Source organism: Strongylocentrotus purpuratus, unplaced genomic scaffold, assembly GCF_000002235.5.
Source record: "Strongylocentrotus purpuratus isolate Spur 01 unplaced genomic scaffold, Spur_5.0 spur5_scaffold_9, whole genome shotgun sequence".
In the NCBI taxonomy this organism is placed as follows: Eukaryota; Metazoa; Echinodermata; class Echinoidea; order Camarodonta; family Strongylocentrotidae; genus Strongylocentrotus; species Strongylocentrotus purpuratus.
In genome coordinates, this window is record NW_022145615.1 from 29854644 (window position 1) to 29877388 (window position 22745).

Here is a 22745-nt window from a genome sequence, read left to right on the forward strand (position 1 = left end):
TCTCTCTCTCTCTATATATATATATATATATCTTTCTAATCTCTAATGCCTTCCATTTTCATCAAGATAACTCGTCATATAACGAATTCCCTTAGCTTATCCAAAAATAATCCCAAAACTATATACTTCCTTTCGTAATAAGCTGAATGTGTAATACGTCTGAAAGCTTTCCGCCCCAACAGGTGCATGGATTTCTACTTTCAATATTACAAACAAACCTGGAAAAGGTAAACGTAATATTTTTGTTGAAACATTTTCGATCGGTTGCCGAAGGCTCTATTTCCCCCTTCTCTTTTTATTTAATTTCTTTCTTCGATGCACCCCCTCCTTTTCCGAACACGTTTCATGTGCATTATTGTAAACGTAATATTTTTGTTGAAACATTTTCGATCGGTTGCCGAAGGCTCTATTTCCCCCTTCTCTTTTTATTTAATTTCTTTCTTCGATGCACCCCTTCCTTTTCCGAACACGTTTCATGTGCATTATTGATGAATTTCCTATATTTAAGTTCTATTCATGGTCTCTCATGACGCATACTCTTTGTATTTTCTATTGGTTGTTTTTCTTGTTCTTTAGTTTTCGTTTGTTTGTTTCTTTTGTTGTCGTTTACTTACGATCACTGTAAAGTTGTAATATTGTAAATGGAAGTAGGGCGGTGTTTTAGGCAGTTGCGGGGGTGCAGGGGGTATATGGAATGGCAAACAAAATGAAAAGAGAAGGGGGTGTTTAGAGAAAGAGAGAAAACGGAGATAGGAGAAAGGCAAGGTGAATAAAAAAAACTATACGACCCCCTTATAAGCCTGCCCATATACACGATGGCCTCATACCTCAGTCACACCGCCAAACCGACCACAGACCTACTCCAAACCGACTGGTCTTTTGCCATGTATAGGGGTATTGTAAGTGTTTTTTCGGTCAGTTGTTGGTTTGGTGTCGATCCTGTCGGTTTGATTCAGGTATTAATTTGTCCAAATTCATTTACCAATATTTTCGACACCACCCCACCCCTGCACAAAAGCCTCCTCGGTGGCTGGATCCATGCTACGCCACTGGTTTCAGGCAATGTAATACGTCCGTTTGAGGGACAAATTAATATAATTGCCAGTTTTGTGATCATACTTGCACGATGTACTTGTCTATTGTCCATGAGGTTACTCTGCATGACTTATGAAATTATAAAAACGCAATTTGTTAATCGATATCATGTTATACAATGGGCAGCATTTTATCATGACTGTATTCGAGAAAATATCTTCAGGTACGATGAATCAGTAAAGGTTAATGATAATGGCAATGAATAATTGGAACATACTGGTGATTCATCGGTGTTTCGTTTGATGTTTATGTTTTTCCTTTTTGTTTAAGTTGCATTTTGGGGGGTAGGGCGGCTCGGCTTTGAAAATACCTCGGATAGCATCAGGTAATCATCATTAATTTGAGAGAATGGCCAAACTTGGATCAGTTGTTTTTAACGGTTCGGAGTCCTGGAGGTCGGATTAGCATGCTGTCCATGACGTGAAGATTGACGCCTCTAAATAGAACAAACTCAGGAAAAATAGCCTAAAATAGGTGGCGGCTTGAGAATAAAACAAGAGAAACGGATATACCGATGTGTAACTCCGTGGCGCCCGTTCTAGTACTCACGAGAGAAAAATGAGTGCTTAGAAAGTTGGGCGTGCATGTCGATGAGACAAGAATCTGCGGCAGTTGAGTTTCTGCAGGGGAAGGGGAGCATGTGCCCCTCCTTCCTGAATGGCGGGGGGGGGGGGCAAAGAAAGAAAAACAATGATATATAGAAATAAAGAAAAGAAGGGGAAAGGGGGACAAGAATTCATGCTACCGGAGTATTGGCTCAGTCAGTAGAGCGTCCGCCTCACAACCTGGAGGTTGTGGGTTCGAACCCCGGCCGCGTCATACCAAAAGACGTTAAAAGATGGGAGTTGTTGCTACCTTGTTTGGCGTTCATCAATAAGGGATAGAGCAACGTCGATCTGGCGCTGCTCAGTGGCTGCCGGGCTCACGTTCAATTGGGCGAAAAGAATTTCCGTTTCGGTTTAATAAAATTTGGAGTGGACTATTAGGCTATTATTATTAATAGAATATGACGAGAACTCCCCTTCCACATGCACCCTCGCCCTTATCAGAGGCTTTTTAAATTCGCATTTAATTCTCCAAATAATTACTGCGCCTCCCCCCCCTCCCCCCCCTCCCCCCCCCCCTTCTTGATGATTCGAGTCCCCCCCCCCTCATTGGATGGACTTATGCTACGTCACTGGTGTGCAGTAACCAATCCCTGTGTTATTCTCTCTTCGGAGAAGATTGTACTATTGAGAGATATCTGTGTTAGAAATTCTACCCTGTGAACGAGTCTCTGTACTTTAAGGGTAAAATTACTTTAAATGTAATAATTCCAAGAATCTTCGTGCAAACTTTACTCAGTAAACTTTATTCATCAAACTTTATGTCTACAAATAGTTAGCGAGAATACAGAAAATGAAGAGACTCATTTCACCATAATGTATCAAAATGGGCAGAACAATCATGTAGCCTCCGTTTGATAATGTTTCATGTGAACTTATTTCGTAATAATTGGATGCTCCGTTATATCCTAGACGTCTCGTCTCCCGTCATGATTTTGCTATCTCTCCGAACTGTATATTTTTCATTTCTTTATCAGCTATGCATGTGCCTCTCTGCCGCAATGAAACCTGAATGAGCATCTACTAAAGCGATAAGAGTTTGAACTTGAGCGATAATTTAAAGGCCTACTGGCGGGTTATGAAAAATGTATGCATGCGGGTTCCCAAGAGAACCTAAATTAAAATAGCTTGCTGCTCTTTAATTAGGCTTTTGCAGACGTTTATCAATGAGAATTATGTTCATAAGCGTCTGGGGACAGACGTTTAAAGTCACTATCCGAAAGACACGATTCACTTTTGAACCGGAATCGGTCAGATTTACACGTAAAGAAAGACAGCTAACCGGGCTAACCGTACCCCCAAGACCAACTAGCCTACTTTACTTATTCATTTATTTTCCACTTGTATAGGATGAAACATCCTAATCAGCACGAATTTTATGGTTCACTGGGGGGATAATCCTAGATCTGCTTCCTTAATAATGTAGCTCGATTTTAGGTTAATGCCTCATAGAGGGTCAATTTTTACTGTGTAAGTCAGTAACCTTCCGCTACCTTGCGAAATGCTCCAACAATCTGTGAAGTCCTACCATATCCAAATCTACAAAATACTAATGTTTCCTGCTATATAAATCCAAGTATATTACATGCATTTTCAATAATGGAATAAAGGAATAAAGAGGAAATTGATTTAGATTGATCATAATAATAATAATATTCCGCTTATATAGCGCTTAATACAAATATCTCTATGCGCTTTACGGATATACAGTCATGTACTATTACCCCGGTCATTGGATTCAGTGCTTGTCCGCACACACTGTGTGCACAATCTCCACTCCCTGGGGAGCATTCCAGCCGGGCTTTACTTGACACTCAAAAACTGTTTGATCAACAATGACGGTCGCATCCTACCGGGAACCCATTTAACACCTGGATGGAGAGTAGCAAGTGTAGGTTAATATCTTGCCAAAGGATATTTAGTGCCGTGTCGGGATTCGAACCCTCGGCCTCTGCAACTCCAGTCAAGCGCCTTAAATCACTCGGCCACGACACTCCCACTTACCCCGGCTATACACTGATTAATCGAACTTTTTCTTCAAGAATCACAAGTACTTTCGTGAGGAGGTCAACAAGTGCACCGGCAGTGAGAAGCTTTACAAAGCGGGTGTGGTACTTATTAGAGCGTAACCCCTCTCCCGTGATAAAGTCACGTTTAAACGTTACCCATGGGGTCCGTCTCATGCATGACGGGGCAAGGGGAGGGAGGGGGGGGGGGCTGCCGACCAGTGTTACAGGATTACCTTGCACTTTCGCGTCATTCCTTCTCTCTTTTTGACCCGGTTTCTTTTGATTCTTTTCGTTTTTTATTTTGTTTTTTTCATTCAAAATGAAATTATGTTCATTTATTGCAAAAATCGGGAGGGAAAATAATTGTGTGCGTTATACCAAATCTTGTGCTGAATGATGAGGATTTCAGGTGATTTTTTTTATAAGATTTTAAAAAGTAGTAAACTTAAGGAGAACGTTAAGACAATTGAGAAAGCAAAATCCTTCTGTACTCAAATTGAAGGTCGGTTTCCAGGTCACAGTTGATTTAAATATTAGGGAATAGCTCCTACATAAATGTATTTTTAATTTATTTTGGATGTATAAGGATGTCAAGAAATTGTGTATAACCCGAGCTGATAATGTAGCATTTCTTTATTAAAATATGTGTATTATTTATTTGTTGTTTTTAAATGTTACTCTCTTTCGTCCTTTCTTTCTTTCTAGATTTCTATCTCGCTTTCTCATCTCTCTCTCTCTCCCTCTCTCTCTCCCTCTCCCTCTCTCTCTCTCTCTCTCTTTCATTCTTTCTTTCTTTCTCCTCTCCCCCTTTTCATTCTTTCTTTCCCCCTCCCTCCCTCCCTCTCTCCCCTCTCTCTCCATTACATTTTTAAAAATCCCTTTTATCACACAAATTTTAACCAACCTTATAGACACTAACAATTATGACATTAAACATGAAACACCCAAACAAGAAACAGACACCCCTGAGTGGCGGTCATAGAATGATTTATTCATCAGACTCGAGTATCAGAGTCATTTGGAGTAAACCTGACAACAACAATCAGTAGTGATAAAAATACACAGTGTTTTATGCAACAATATATTCTGTAAAATGCTGGTTGTGTGAGTTAGAAAAAAATGGACATTCCTTACGAGTTCCACCCTAACACCGCAATAATACATGAGAATACACAACCACTGTACATGTTTGCTAAAATAGACAGCATTATCATATATATATTCAATATATTTTTCGTCAGTCGCACCAAAGAACAAGTTCATTGCATAATGCATGGTAAGGCCTAAATGTTACACATTCAGTAGTATATATACAAGCTGGAAAACAAACAATTAGAGTACTATTATATTAGATTAGTATTTTATTATCATGATAAAAAGTTTGAATATATACAAACAAGCACATAACCGTGATACCTACAAATGCAAGGGGGTTTTAAAAAATGTAAAATTCTGTCAAATGCTCATAACTACATATGTCGTAAACATTCAGGATGTGGTGAATTGATTTATCTAAAAGGCTGATTTTCCTAGCATCTAGATCAACTTTGTATTGCCCTATAGGACTGATCAAATGCAGGCTTAATGTGTAGAAATGATTTCATAAAGTATGCAGATCCTATTACCAACTGAATATAATGGCCAGCCTCGATAATGTAGCTTTGAAAAAAGTAATATAGCCATCATCACAACCACAAATTGAATTCTTTGCTTATTTAACATTCCCAAGAATGGATTGTTCTTACAATCGACCACTAAATTGGTAGATTGTTTGAGGGAAGGGGAAGGAGATTAAAGCCAAAATTCAGCCTATATGCAAATGGCAAACATCTGCCAAACTAAACTCACAACATCAGAAGAAAAAAAAAGATATTCCACTGGGTATTTTATTACTGAGAAAGGAGAAGAAGAGACAAGATATGAAATGTGATCCACATCTGACGCTCTCAAAAAAAGAATCCTTAAAAGATAAAGCGTTGATTTAGGCTACTAAACATGTAAATAAATGATCGGTAATAGTGGAGTGAGTATCTTCATATGCACACACCATCATGAAGACACACCTCAACTATTCACAAAAGTAGATATTCCCAAACGAAAATGAACAGAGTTCCTGTTGGTACAGACAGTGAGCGATTGTCTGACTTTGATATAATACAGCGATGGGATATATGGAGTCATGGGGAACATAAGCAAATCATTTAAAAACATTGATAATACTCGTAGCTAATATTATAATTAAATTTGATAACAAATCAACACCTTTTCACCATATAGTGCCATTCACTCATCAAATAGACAAGGTTTCACTCATTGTTTTTCATCAGGAATGATCGCAAACATTGGAAGCAGCATCCGAGTAGTACAGGGTATATAAGTTCTGTATATGGTTGTCGTTATTAAAGGGTAAACACAAACAAGTCATATACTGCATATTAAAAGTTACTTCACTTTAATATCAATGCACTCATAGACATGTGACTCCTAGTTAGCACAATGTACCAACTTTACTGACTTTATAAAAAAATATTTTTAAAAAATCGTGAATTTGAGAGGAATTATATAAAAAAATGTATCATTAATAAAGCACAGTACAAACTACATACTTAAAACAAAAATAACATGTCAAAGCAGGAAACTGACATTTATTGACTTCAATCTGAATTAAAATAACACAACTGGACAACAGTACAGGCTGAAGTTTAGTCTCTTATCGTAAAGACATGAATATGTGTTACCATTACAATTATTATTATTTCACCATGTAGCCTGAAGATCACACCGAGAAAATGTAAATGATGTTATTTAAATGTTTTAGATGCACTGTATGTAAATAAAAGAAATTTGGTATCAGAAGAATCAGTCTACAATTTCTTTGGCCAGCATTCGTTACATTTGGAAGATGACCTAATAATACTGCTAAATTGATTACGGTACACACTGCTGGGTAGATAAACAAATCTTCAAAGATTTGAAAAGTTTTATACGGATTACAGAAAATTGTGAAGATTAAGATTTGTGAATCAATGGTCACTACAGTTGGGCCTGTAATTAATTTTAAAAAAATGAAAATATGTATAGTTGTATACATTTATGGAGATGATCTGCAATATAATGCATCATAATTATAATAATGATAATATTATGATTATTATAATTATAATAATAAAAATAATGATCATAATAATGGTAATACTACAAACAATTACAACTATTTTTTATGAAGTGTTTACCAGTTGAAATGGACCCGACCAAATCGCTTGCAGTATTTATTACAAAAAGAAAAAAAGCCTGCAATCAACTACAATGCTATTTCAAATCAAATGGGTCATGAAAATAGAAAAAACTTGATAATATAATGACCATATACTTCTATGTACATGTAACAAAAATATATATACATTATACATTATTCATATAGCCTTGATCATCAAGCTGCTTTAATACCACATCACGGAGCTGGAGTGAATATTTTCCCAAAGTTCATGATTTTGGGGCTGGACTAAATTACAATATAACCAAAACACCTGTAAAAAATGCTAAACAAATCAATGATAATCAAAATCAAATGATGTCAAATGTTTAAACACATGTAATTTGCATTGCAGCCATAAAGAACACACTCTTTATGTATGAATAGGAAAGTGATTCACTTATCTTCTGTTGTAGGGCATTAACTCTTTGTTAAAGATAAGAATTAATACCATTATTAATACCATTATGTCTCTCAGCATATCATAGTCATAACTGTACAATGGTTTTTTACTCCATGGGAATCAAAATAATCTGATTCAATTTATTACATCTGAACATCCCTTTAGTAAACTTTCCCCGCTATTGTCTCCTTATCCCATGCTTAATACTGCATCCTCCACTCATGAAAACCTCAGAGATACGTAGCAAGTCACTGCAAGTGATTTACGATTCAAGGCTTACACAGCTACTTTAATGTGCCACTTCCCTCTTATGGCGACGACAGCATATTGTGAGCTTTACAACCCAGTAACTAGTAGAACCCTAATATTTTGTTATGAAACATTAATGTTAAGCATAAGACTCAGTCTGTAGAGTATACACTTTCATTTAGCAATGATTAGTGAATGATGTCATTGTATGATAACTGGAAGAGTTACGTGTACATTGCAATATCCTGCTTCACTTAAAATTACTGTCCAACCCCTGAATGAATCGGCATGAGCTTCGTTGGTAAACAAATACAGAATATATCATCATGAAAATGAATAAATGCTGCGACAAAAACGGAAGTTGAATATTCAATCTACATGTATATGTAGCCAAGAGTAATACAATTATTAGCCTGATGTGAGTAAAGGCCAATATCAGAGCAGGATGTCAATTACATTTCTTCATGATGTGGCAATTGAAAGGACACTAGTGCTGTAGTCAAACGTTTAACCGTCCGGTATCCGACCGCCCATGGCGGATTCCGTTTTCAATTGGACGGTTTTGTTTTCCCGTTTTTTTTTTTTTTTTTTTTTTTAATAATTTTTTTTTTTTTTTTTAATATTTTTTTTTTTTTTTTTTTTTTTTTTTTTTAAGTTTAGATTTATGCCCCTCCACCTGGCACTATGCCTGGCAATGTCTCCCAGCTCAGTAATCGGTGTGATGACTTACCACTTGAAAACTAGAACAACACTCCAATTTGTCTGTCATCTTGGTTTGAAAGTAATCTTTGTAATAGATCTCAATATATATTCATCCAAGTTTAACACATGGTGTACCACAAGGTTCTATCCTAGATCCTCTACTGTTTTTAATTTAATTTAATGATCTTACACATTATTCTAAAACGACATTTTACTATTATTTGTGACTAGTTCACAAGCACAAATCGGCGCCTTCAGTTAAATCACCTTCCTGCTTTTTCACACGGCCAAAAAAAAAAAAAAAAAAAAAAAAAAAAAACGATTTTTTTTTTTTTTTTTTTTTTTTTTTTTTTTTTTTTTTTTTTTTTTTTTTTTTTTTTTTTTAAATAAATCGTTTAACCGAAAACCGTCCGGTTTTGACAGGCGGTTAAACGGAATTGGAGATATCCGTGATGTTACAGCACTAAAGGACACCAACAAATCCTGGCATACAGCTGGTCACAATCATGTCATCACTGACTCAAGCTCTCAAGAAAAGCTCTTCCAAAGTGTTTGAGAATGTTTTAGAGATATCACCTGTGACAGCAAACATGTTCTTCTCGCGAGGTATACTTCTGGCTGATTGTGCTTTCCCAATTTACAGCGTTCACATTTCAATCCAAATATAATTAGTGTTTTAAAAAAACTCGGGATTTAACAGAAAAGGGGCCAGGAGGGGGCACCTATGTTTTGAATTTCCTGACGACGGGGTCTTCAGATGGACAGCGCTTCCAGCTGAAATGATGGGAAGTCGGTTGTTACGGTGGTAGTTGATGAGATGACTAACGCTGTCAAACTCCTTGTCCTTCGTTCTTACCTACAGCAACAGGAAAGTGAAGTAAAACAAAATTCAATATTACGGTATGTCAAGCTGAAGACAATGGATGAAAAATGTTGAAGGGAGAGGGAGCAGCAGAGGAGAGTAACATTTTGAGAACAATGAACTTGACATCAATCACATGAAAGATAAAGGCACAAACGAATGATATATGAACCTAAACTGGATGACTGTATGTTATTGAATGAATCCTAAGACCTCCTTGACCTGCATCCTACAGGAAACCTCTCATTTTCTCTTGAAACGATCCTTTATACTCCCTTTTATAAATATAAACACAAGCGATCACAGTCCCTCTCGAAATGAAGCCACTACAGAATTCACTCCTAACAACAGCGATCACTAGAAGCTCATTGAGTCTACAGCCATGGTAGAGATTGAGTGACCCCCTAGTATGACTTACTTTCCCTGTGCATCTAAATGTACAAGTAACAGGTGTGTCTGTAATCAATGCTGCATCTTTAATATTAAACGTGTACTGGTCCTTGGCTGTGACACTCTCATTTTAGTACAGATCCTTGATAAAATGATAAAGTATTAATATAGGCTGAGTAACCCTTGGATTTCAGATGAAAACTTCGGGATTATATTAGAGGTCGACAGCTGAGCTTCTTGGGTCATGTTATACGAAAGAATGGTTTAGAAAATCTTGCCCTTACTGGAAGAATGGAGGGGAGGAGGAGAAGGGGTAGAAGGAGGATTCTGTGGATGACTACCCGTAGCTTAAGGAATGGGATTTCTGAAAGGGGAATTGATCTTGAGGAGAATGAATTACTTCATAAACTATGGGACAGAGAGTTGTGGCACTACATGGTCACCAACGTCTCAGGACATGTCACGTAGAGGGAGAACCCTGCCTGAGGTATGACTTACCTTGCCCTGTGGATCCACCAGGAGCAGATGTTTAGGTGTTCCGTTCTGCATCCCGCTCAGGACATACTGGTCCTTGGCCGTCGTGCTCTCCCTCACAAGGAAATCACCGTCGTTACTAAGCAATGGCTCCCCTTCCTTCCGGCTCATGGGCCCATGGAACCATTCTTCGTTGTAGAGCGGATTTGTGGGTGGGGCAATGTCATGAGGATGGAGGCCAGAGGCACCACCTCCTGCAGAAGGGTTGGAGGGCTGTTTAGCTGCTTCAGGATTGAATGGTTCTACAAGGAAAGACAAGGAAAGAACTAGATGGAATTTTGACTGCGCGCAGTCGAAAATGATGCCTCCGCCATAGAGCAATTTAAACAAGTTTGGAGTTTAAATCTCCAGTGGTTCTTGAGATATCATGATAACAATCTCAATGTATGGAATTTCATAAGTTGACCTCTGTGACCCTTGACCTTTGACATACGTGCTCCAAAATCTAATCAGATCGTCTTCCTATGGTGATACATACTATCCTTAAGTTCGAAGTTTAAATCTCAAATGGTTCTTGAGATATCGCGCTAACAAACTCAATACAAGGAATTTCATAAGTTGACCTCTGTGACCTGTGACCTTTGACCTACGTACTCCAAAATCTAATCAGATCGTCTTCCTATGGTGATAAATACTATTCCCGAGTCTTAAGTTTAAATCTTAAATGGTTCTTGAGATATTGTGATAACGGTCAAACGGGACGGAAGTACGGACGGACGTACGGACGGACAACCCGAAAACATGATGCCTCCGGCACCACCTTCGGTGGCGGAGGCATAAAAAGGAGATGTTTAAGAAATACTACAGATACATGTCTCTCCACTTCAGTATGGGTACATTTCATTGATGAGAATGCAGTTACTGCTACTAGTATTACAATATATTTCATCTAGACTGATCTTAATAAAATATATGAAATTTACATCTTCCTCTGTCTTGCTGTCTGTCAGTCTCTTTCTCCCTCTCTATCTCTCTCTCTCTTTTTCCCTTCCTCCCTTCCTCCATCTCTCTGCCTGTCTCTGTCTCTTTGTCTACGTCTCTCTCTCTCTCAACTTATAGTGTACATGACAGAACTTGACTTGAACCATAGAAAACAATGTCCCCTACAACAATGTGCATATTCTGTGAGTGAGCCAATTTTTATTTCTACACTCTGGCACCACTTTATCACCACTTTGTCAAGGTCTTTTGAATTTAGGAGGACACTGAATGCACTAGGTAAACACATCTTGAATCATTTTAATAAAACCCAGCACCTCTTTCAACATAACTTCCCACCTTCTAACTTTTGCCCTTCTCTTCTTTCTATTTATCACCAGCCATCAAAACAAGTCGATGGGTACTTTAAAGAGCCTAACTGGACTACTTTTGGTTCAAGCAATTAACCTTTTTGGAGAGGGCTCAATCGAAATCCAATGATTCCTTCTGACAGTTGCCATCCTAAATTGGCATTCTATCTTCACATCTAATTTAGATCTAGATCCTTGAAGTACCGGTACTTCTTTCCTCAAGAACCCCTTCCTCAAGAAGTTCTATTTTCAATAACACGTAGAGCATCAAAAAGACTTCATACCACCACCATTATTGAATAGACAGTTAAGACAGTGGTCAATTGACATAATTGATTCAATTTACATGCACGTTGTTACAATTGTTATAGATAAGTGCTGCAAATTTCTAATCAAATGCAATTCCTAACCGTTTATAGAATGATTGCCATTTACATGAAGTAGCTATCTGCCACAAATTCTACTATCCAGAAAGGCAATTAATTTTCAAATTAAGCTCACCATTTCTCTTTAGATTGCGACATTTTTGAGAGAAAAATAGGTGATAGCATCTTGGTTATTCAAAGTTTAAAATACACACTTGTACTGTATTGTATTGTACAGAGTAAAATCAAAGCTACACCCAGTCCCATGCAAAAAGAATAAGGATTTACACTTTTATTGACTTTTGCTTTGCAATTTATGTCAATCATTCCCTCATTTCCTTCACTTTCATGTGAGAAATGTCAATTTGGCACATCAAAGAGAGTAATAAGTATCCACTTGAACACCATTTCTTCTTGATATTTAAAGTTTGCAACAAGACTACTTTTTAGGGCTTCAATATTACACCATATCACAGACACTGATAACACGTAGGGCCATACATCTCAGATTTAACATTGCTAAATGATGCCTTTAAGGGGTTATTTTTAATAAGCCAATTAGTGCTTTTCATGATCCCGCCATTATTATTCATATGTATTTGTTAGTGATTTGTAAATTATTTTTAAATTGGAAATAAAATTGAATTGAATTGAATTGAATCCTAATCCTATACATGTACCTATCGAATCTCTCTCTCTCTCTCTCTCTCTCTCTCTCTCTCTTTCTCTCTTTCACCCCATCTACCCCCCCCCCCCCCCCTCTCTCTCTCTCTCTCTCTGTCTCTGTCTCTCATCTCTTCATATCTCCTATATTTTCTTGAGTTCAAATAATTCTTATACAGCCCTCAAGGTAGCCATTTAAACTAATCATATCCCAGCTGGAATATCCAGTACAGAACAAAGAGCCATTGAAACCTTTGAGGAATCTGCCCAGGGGAAGCTGCATCACTCATTAGCATTCAAATCAAGTCTTTGCCAGCTTCAAAGGCAGAGGGGACTACAGTTTGGAATACATTTTGAACGATACTACCCGATGAGCGATGCTTTAACCAAATTGATTGCCTTTCCCCGATGCAAGCGAGGAAACAGCCCCAGAAAATTTTCTGAAGAGCTGTGGGCTCTTAGGAGAATTCAGCATACATTTCAATAATTGTGGTCTGAAAGTAATCATTTTATCTCGAGAAATGAAGAAAAAGTTGGCGAAAGCCTTTGATGTAACAGTCCACAAGGGGCAGTGCATCAACACACATTTCAGTGACCATAGGCTGCCTTTCTTCATTCCAATGCAACTTAACTCATCGATGACTGAATTCTCTCGTTCTCATAGGCTTATTACACAAACCATTTAGTTCTTGTAATCAATGGGTTAACTTTAAATACTAACACCAAGTCTTCTGCTGTAAATGCACGGGCAACGACTCTTGTTTTTACATCATTCTATCCGGTACTCTCGACACTGTCTTGAAAATGACAATAACAAACATAATTAAATTCATCGTTTACATGTAAAAACAACTTTTTCTAAAATCCCTCCTCCTGAATGGTAATGGGTAAAAGACTTAACAGGTATGTTTTTTATTTTTAAAGACCAAGAAATTACAAATATTGCCAACCTGTATGTACAGATATCATACATGTCTATACACATATGTACATTCGCCTTGGGAATTTGTAGTTGCCAATGATTTCCCGTTTGTCCCCCATTTGATATTTAAAATATCTCATCAGGGAAGTATCTTCTCATCTGTAATTTAAAAGGAATGTCTATACACATATGTACATCCGCTTTGGGAATTTGTAGTTGCCAATGATTTCCCATTTGTCTACCATTTGATATTTAAAATATCTGATCAGGGGAATATCTTCTCATCTGTAGTTTAAAGGGAAAGTCCACCCTGATATTAAATTGGCATTAATAGAAGCAGTAAAAGATGAGAGAAACAGGTCAGTGAGAGTTTTAGAAAAAACCTATTAAAAAATAAGAAAGTTATGAATTTTTGAAGGTTTAATCAATCAAACACAAATGTGTAATTCTGTGACATATCTTGCAAGGTCCCATTCCATTTGCCCTGTACTGAAAAACTTTTAAAATCTGCATTTTCCCATCAGAAAATTTTGACCATACATTCACTCTAAATATAATTATTGCAAATATGTTTCATACAACCCCTAAATGAAACAAATCTTTCATTAATAACTATGAAAATGAAAGTTAATGAAATTTTCTGTACAGAGCAAATTGGAGAGGCCCTCCCAAGATATGTCACAGTGTTGCTAATTTGTGTTTCACTGATGACAACTTCAAAAATTCACAAATTTCCTATACCGGTACTTAACTGGATATTGCTAAAACTTTCACTAATTCGTTTCTCTCATTTTTCTGCTTTAATTAAACCAACTTAATATCAGGGTGGCTTCCCCCTTCAAGTAAGTGTCTATGCTGCTTATAAACCATGTACAGTGCAATATACACTATGAACATGACAGACAATGAGAGCAGACAAAATATACAGTTCCTCAGGTAGACAAAGGAACATCCCTTCACTGCTATTATGTAAAAAGGTGAATATGCATGTGACACCTGTTCTATACATTTTTACATAATAGCAGTGACGGGATGTTCCTTTGTCTACCTGAGGAACTGTATATTTTGTCCGCTTTCTTTTTCAGTTATGTTCATAGTGATACTGTATGCTTGAATCGCTTGAGGTGCAGGCTACACCGAGAGTATTGGCCATCTGTAAATCTGTGTGTCATTTATAATTCAAATGATTCTTCTGGTGGCACAAGAGACAACAATATATTAAGGCTATTGGTTGAATTCTTAGATATTACCTAGCTTAGGGGGGAAATCTGTTGCTTTGCTCGTGTCCATGCATATTAATGAGACCGGTGTCCCATTCTAGGTCTAGTATATCCGGAGGGGATATTACCTAATTCATAGGCAAAACTCATCCCTCGTGTATTCAAGTGATCTAACAAATGGTCACCTTACAGAGTGATAGAAAGTCATGAACTCTTGGGTTAAAGAAAAGGCAGAATTCTGGAAAAGGTGAAATATCTTTTGTTTTAAGCTTTCCCCTTCTTTTTTTATTCAGTTTAGTTCAGTTCAGGGACCTTTTTCACAAAGCCTTTTTCAATGACAAATGACAAAAATCAGTGACAAATCTGCTGATAACCAATCAGAAGCAAGGATTTCCATAGCTTATAACAAAAAAAATCATTTGTAACTGATGACAAGTTTTGTGAAAACCCCCCCCCCCCCCCCTGATCAGTTTGTTTTATTATCATCTCGCAGCCTCAGCTGAATAACATGACAATTTACAGAATCATACATGTACATGTAGTAGCAGTATCAAATAAAAAGGATTGCTTTTGAAATGCTCTCCTATTCCAAATACAGCTAATAATAATGAAAACCTTCAAAAACGTTTTCATCTGTGCATGTAACTCCATATTCCTGTATTTGTGTGCAGTGCTTTAATCACTGTGTGTGATTTTCAGCAAGATTGAATTCATCTATCAACACTTTGATGAATCCAAAACCTCACTCTACACAAATACTCACAGGTACTAAATATTCAACAATTCCTAATAATATCTAGAAAGTTCCCTGCACAATACAATAACATGACCAGTACCCAACTTAATATCCAATGAAAAAAATACACGGGGGCTCAGGGCGAAGTACCCCCCCCCCCAAAATGCCAAAAAGAGCCCCGGAAATCAGAAAAGAGCCCCCTTAAATTTGCATAGAGTTCAATGCAAAACAAATTTTAGAATGTTATTTTCATGCAGGCAAAGTTAAAAAGTACCCCCCGAAAAATAAATACTAAATTTTTCCCTGTTAATATCTTTAAGGCAGATGTGCCAATATTAAAGATGAATTATAAATATACAAGGCACTATTTGAGATTTGGCCCTCAATTTCTTTTCGGAACGGCAATGCAGCATGCAGCAATGAATTCTTAAAAGGAAAGTCCACCCCCAAAATAAGTTTGTTTCGATAGAGGCAGAATAATAAGAAAATCAGGTGAGTGAAAGTTTGAGCAAATTCTGAATGAAAATAAGAAAGTTATGAATTATTGAAGTTGTGATCAATCAAATACAAATTGGCAACTCTGTGACTTATTATACGAGCTCTCCTTCATTTGCTTTGTGCATAATATTCCATAAAATCATGTTTTCTTCGTTATTGATGACGGAATATATATTTGTTCCTTGCAGGGGAGTATTGAAACATATTTGCAATTATTATATTTAGGGTGCATGTATGGTTGAAATTTTTCTTTTTCTCTTTTTTTAGTACTGAGCAAATGGAAGTTGAGCTCGCATGATACGTCATAGAGTTGCCAATTTTTGTTTGATTGATCACAACTTCAAAATTCCTAACTTCCTTATTTTTAATCGGAATTTGCTCAAACTTTCACTGACTTGTTTCTCTCATTTTTCTACTCCTATTAAAACTAACTTAATTTCAGGGTGGACTTCCCCTTTAATACACTGATTGCATTTTTAATAAAGGGACTTAGGTTTGCAACTTACCTATATCAAATGTATTGATTGCATGTTAATTACCAATTAATCAATTAAAGGTTTGCTTTATATTATCAAACATTTCAGCCATCAAGCAATCAGGACTTTCTTAGTATTTTGCTCCATTTTTTTTTCAAAACGATAACCATGAACAACCTCCTTTTCTTGTATTTCTACTTTTATTTTAAATTCTTTCAAAAATTCTGTTTACCCTGTTTTCCACTCCTTTATAATGATTCAAGTTGCTATAAGGGTTTGATTGCCTTTTACATGTTCTTTACAATGAGTAACACTGACTAAAACATCCTCAGTCTCCTCACAAACCTTTTAGGAACTGTTATGCAGCTCGCAACAATGATGTTTGAATACCATGAATAAATGAGAAAGAGACTATTCACCACTTACCCATATCAAATGGATCGATTGAATGTTGATCTCCGTTGCTTGTCGCCCTCTGTAGTTGCTGACCCACCTCCAAGTTGAGAGGGTGGTTCGGCAATGATGCGTTGTAGGCAGCCTCGGTCATCTTACGGTCACTAAACTTTGGACTCTGAGGATTGTCGTAATTGGCCGAGACCGGTCTTTGGTCATCGTACATCATGGATCCAACTGTCATTTATGCAAAGGAAGAGAATGGTAACGTTACTCAGATACCTATTTCAACAGGGTATATTTTTTCTATCCAAACAAAGGAAATGAATGTTTGAAATCTGAAAGTATAATCGTTTTAATACAAGGCATTGACAAAGACATCGAATAAAGAATGCAAATATTTCAATGTTGAGTTATTTTTGTTGGATCACAAAGAATCAATCACATTGCATTGAGATTTCTTTTCAAGTCTCACCTTGTAAAACGCTATGATATCGTGCAATGCAAATAGCTACACAAAGGTAAAATTATCAGTTTCATCATTGTTAAAATTAAACATGCAAATAAACTTTAGTTGTTCAGTGTCTGTTCTACTATAACTTTACCAGCTGATTAAGAAATACAAAGAAAAAATAACAACCTTACTTCTTTTTCCTGGACATAAAAAATTCTACCACCACCCCCCCCCCCCCCACCTCTTCCAAAAAAGTAATAATTGGGTATTACATGTATGACAATATCCCCCACAACAAAATGCCATAAAGTTCATTAAAGTTATTTTGGTCTATGAGAGAGCTTTGGAGGGCTTAGCGTCAATGAGCATGTCATTTTATGAGAGGATTCATCCATATATATATGTGTGCCTATGGGTTCTAGGCCAACTTAAAACTTAAAGAATAAAATAAAAATTAGTTGACTGCTCAAAGTATAAATAAATAAAGTTAGACTGCTTATGAGCCACTCAAGTTGCATTCAAAATACATTATTAAAGCAATGTATGATCTTTCAAGTCATGGAAAGTCATGCGACATGAATGAATTATGCAGCGGATTTTGATCAATACCGAGAAACATTATAGAGGTATTGGCCTAATGGGTGCTTATAATGGGCCATGGCTGAGCCCCCCCCCCCCCCCCGTAACATTGTAACCTTGGGGGATTTTCATCAATAAATCATGCTTTAATGACCATAATAACAATGAAATTGAACTTGAGACAGTTCAGGTCTAAACCCATTGGAAAGTATGCATGTTAGATGAAAATGACACTGGGCCTAGCAGGTTACACAATTTTAAAAACATTGTAACAAAATAATTGAGAAGTTATTGCAGTTCTTCTTGGTCTTGCATCACCAAACATCCTATATGAACAACATATGTAGTTCCATTATCTACAGATCTAGCTTGTCCAACAAGATGCACATTTAAAGAACTAAAGAAACATGCAGAAGCAGCAACAACAACAAATATTTGAGCAAAACAAACAAAAGAACAAAAATGAACTAAAAAAATTAAAATAAAATAGCCCATTTACGGTGATGAGTAAATAATAGTATACATGTTTGTGATATGAATGATAAGTGCAACATTATCATGTACACAAATAAGGGAACATTTGCATTTTTTACCACATTCACAAATTTAAATCATATACATTACCCTTATGTTTACAGTTGAAAAATAAATGTAGGAAGTAACAGGAAAAAAAAAGGATTTCTCCCTTACAATTTTTTTTCATGATTGTGATTGTGAAAACTTACTCAACTCATCTCCCTTTCCTTTTTTTCCACTCATCCATCAGCTTTTTATTTTTTGTTATATATTTACTTACAGTCACAGGGGTGTTTTAGGTGTTCAAACACCCCCCCCCCCCTTGGCAAAAGGGGGTGTTTTAGAATGTTAAAGACACCCTTTATCTGTATTGTATCTATGCCCCCCCCCCCCCCCCCCCCCCCCCCCCCCCCCCCCGGGGCTCCTCCCTGGATCTGCCACTGCGTGTGAGGGGAATATTGATAGTATGAGACGTAAACAGTTGTTTAGGTTAAAATAGTTAGGAGCATGAAAGACAGTTAAACTTCTCTGGTATCACCATTTTTTTTTAAAGGTGAAATTAATGTTACAATCTTTTAAAAAAACCGGGCTACCCACTGCCCACTGCCACCCCCTCCCAATGCTGCCCCTGATTCTACGTACTGTGTACATGAAGGTAATAGCATATGGTGATTAATGTCACTTGAAGCCACTTGAGTTCCAGCTTCAAACTCTCCCTCACTCTTCTAATGGATGCCATCTATAATTCATGAACCAACATCAAACTGAATGGAGGAGATGAGTTAAAGTAACCTTTCAAAAACATAAGAGAATGTCATTGGTCTTTTCGAAGAGGGTCTTGCTGCTTTTACAGAGCTACAAAGGTAAATGATGTATCATTGTCTCCATACTACATTAATTGCCTATCATTAAATGTACATACACGTAGGTACTGCCCAGATCTTAGAAATTACTTAGCACTGTTTGACCATACTAAAAAGCTGCCCAGATCTAAGAACTAGCTTGAAACGATCACTCGGGTAATCACGTTATCAAGTTTTGAATTCTATATAGAACTCGCCATCTGATCTACGAAGCATTTGGTTACGTTCAACAAGTTAGGGGGGTTACACCAAGGGCAGCACCTGAAATATGCATACATTGACTGAGTTTACCCAAGGTTGTGGTAACAGATTCTAAAGTTGCCTTGGTCTTCAGAAAGCATCTTGCATGGGCTTCTTTCGGTTAGAAATATTTAAATGCGATGATTAATACCATTCCAAGTCCTCATCCGCCTATACAAGTATCCAACATGTTGCCGTCATATCATCACAATCATGTTTGTTCTTCCCAAGTAAGGGTTCCTTAGGCACTAATATACGAGGTTCCTTATTAGACTAATTATTTTATCTGGACCAGCGTTTTTCAACCTATCTGTTAGTCACGGCACCATTTCAAAAAATACAAATTTCACATCACCCAAATTTCCCAAATTTAGAGATTCATTTTGCATCAGTCCGACACTCGTTTCTAATATTTGGTTTTCCTGGAATCGACTTTATTTCAAAATAGTTACAAATTTTAGTATATTATATGCGGCATCCCTCGAGGCATCTTGTGGCACCCCGGTTGAAAATTCGCAAATCTTGACTATAAAAAGAACCCCTAATCAAATCAGGCTTAGTTTATTTCCAAAGCTACTTCAAGTCCAACTACGTCTCATCCATTGCCTGAAGCAGTATGCTGTATTGTGCGGCCGACGTAAACCCTCACACTCGATAAAAGCCAATGTATAACATTAAAATGTATTTTTAGTTTCATTCAAAGAGACAAACACTCTTTCCTATCATTCCAGGAACAAGAACAAAACTAGAATTCTAGAACAGGTTAGAACCTAATTTTAAAGTTCTAATTTATAATGATAAAAATACTTTTATACAGCAAGGACAAAAATGCGGGTTTAGAAAAAAAGGAAAGAAAACCAATGATGACTCCTGACATTAAAATATAATATCCATGCTTTTTGACATTACAACATGTCATAGCTCAGACTTGTAGCATCCTGTAAAGATATGAGTAATTCAACTATTCCCCCAAATTCATTTTATTTCAAGAGAATTAGGAGTTGTAACCTCAATTTTTAATCTTAGATATTAGACTAAACTTGCTTCTTCAATATGGAAAAGTAATATAAAACATCAAATATTTCAGTTGTTCTCACCACAGATTTTTTCGTCAGCATTCAATTTGTTAATACTATTGATCTTTCTAAACCGATGTTTTCGACAGTTCTGCCCGTTGAAAGGTTGAAAACAATTCCCTCTTTCCCTACCATCTTGGGAGTGATTAATCAACTGGTTTAGTGATGGATGAATAAAAGGAAAATGGTTAAGTGTAAAGTAGACCAATCCCCCTTTAAGGCGTTAAAAATCAGCTCCAGGGATGCATGTAAATTAATTCCAAGTGAAAAATCCATCATTTTGCCCTCTTTGTATTCTCTTTGTTGATTTGGAGACCCTTTTCCTAGATCTTCTCGGGAGCAGCAGCACAGGGACACCTACTCAATTATGATCCTACTCAAACACTAAAAGGCACAAGAAGAATTACACTCCTTCAAATTTCTTCTGGGAAGAAAGTGAAAGCGAATATAAAGTACTTTAGTGCTTCTTTCTAAATAATGTTTCACATCACATGCCCCCCCCCCTCACTTCCAAGAAAAAGTTGGATACATTCCTTCACATTTCTTTTGGGGAAAAAGTGGAAGCGGTTAAATAATGCTTCACATGGCTCCCCCCATCCCCCCCCCACACCTCCTTGTTGATTTGGAGACCCTTTTCCTAGATCTTTTCAGGAGTAGCAGCACAGGGACACCTACTTCATTATGATCCTATTCAAACACTAAAAGCACAAGAAGAATTACATTCCTTCACATTTCTTCTGGGGAAAAAGTGGAAGCAGAAATAAAGAAGTTTAGCGCTTCTTTCTATAATACTTCACATACTGTACCCCCACCTCCAAGAAAAAGTTAGTGCATGTATCTCTGAGAGGTATGCACTTGAGATTCAACATTCAAGTTGCTCAATGATGCTGGAATTATGAGGTATCATAAGGATTCGAAAACAATTCTTGAAACTGGAAATTAATGCCTTTGCCTCTCTTATCTTGTCCTTATGTTTTCATTACTTGTTATTCTCTTCTCTCTCTTTGACTGATTGCACAGTATTCCCTGTTCACTCTAAACTGACCTAAAAATCTTCAACATTCATTTTTGAAAATCATTATTGCTTCAAAATCACTCTCTCACACAAGCATTGTCTACTTTTCACTTCAAACCACAATGGATGTACTTGGAAAATTGCACCGCAGAGGGAGTTTGACAAAGTTAAGGCAATTGTCTTCATCATTTGTCACCTGAAGATAATGTGGTAACAGAACTTGGTTTTGAAGCATAAAACTTCTTTACATCATCACTTGTTGCACCATTTTATGCCAACACATGGACTTAATATTGTCTACTTCTCTGTCTACTTTTCACTTCAAACCACAATGGATGTACTTGGAAAATTGCATCGCAGAGGGAGTTTGACAAAGTTAAGGCAATTTTCTTCATTCTTTGTCACCTGAAGATAATGTGTGTGGTATTAACAGAACTTGGATATGAAGCATAAAACTTCTTTACATCATCATTTGTTGCACCATTTCATGCCAACACATGGACTTAATATTGGATATACGTATATAGTTTTAGAAAATATTGTTATTCTCACCATCTTTTCTCAGAAAATTCTATATATTCACGTTAATTTTTGACACTTTTACCTCAATCATAATCAAAATTCGCTTTGGAATCTTACCTTTTAAAGAAACCACATGTTTAGTGTTGAATTTTAAGATTTATTTGTCACTAGTAATGTAACGGTATACTTGGGTGTTATGATGGATTCTCTGAACTGTGAAGATCTCATCGATCTTTTTCTACTGTCATAAATGACATAAAAATGTATATTCATAATCTAACACCTCCGACGTGAGTAACCAATAGGGACATGCTTTCCCCATACCAGTGCTCTGTTGAGACAATGCCGTTTAAACATTTACTCCATCGTTCACAGGGTGTGTTTTCATTAGACTAATCCTTAATATTTCCTGCTATATTACTGTTTACACTAGCCAAAGATAACCTCCAAGAATGGTTGTAGCTACATGCACCTGTGACATCTGCTCCACAGCAATTGCTCCACACTATCATACTCCCTAACTTCATCCATGGATGCAAAACTATACCTAACTCTAATCCTAACCCTAATCTTAACTTAAACCAGATTGCAATCCTAACCATTGCCCTATATCTTTGATGAAATAAAGCCTGGAACCCATGTTGCCTAAACAAATTTCCGATCGCCAGATAAAACCCTTCCAGAAGCTGCTTTGCTGAAAGATTATTAACAGTCGTATAATGACCTAGACGTAATGAGATTGGATATCCCAACAAATGTGCTATCTTTAATTACAGATAGTGGCTTAGAGTTCACAACTTCACATCCTTGAAATGA

At 36.8% G+C, this 22745-nt stretch overlaps 1 protein-coding gene across 3 annotated transcripts in view; it reads right to left on the reverse strand.

The window, feature by feature from the left end:
* Positions 1–8790: 8790 nt before the first annotated feature.
* The window catches only part of LOC578929 (SHC-transforming protein 1), a 63390-nt gene continuing 49435 nt past the window's right edge, over positions 8791–22745 (reverse strand). For all 3 annotated transcript variants that reach the window (XM_030977411.1, XM_030977410.1, XM_030977409.1), the window contains 3 exons: positions 16698–16901; positions 10067–10344; positions 8791–9172 (listed from right to left, as the gene is read on the reverse strand). In XM_030977411.1, coding sequence (XP_030833271.1) covers positions 8993–9172; positions 10067–10344; positions 16698–16901 — 662 coding nt within the window. In that variant the 3' untranslated portion in view covers positions 8791–8992. The remainder of the gene's footprint in view (positions 9173–10066; positions 10345–16697; positions 16902–22745) is intronic.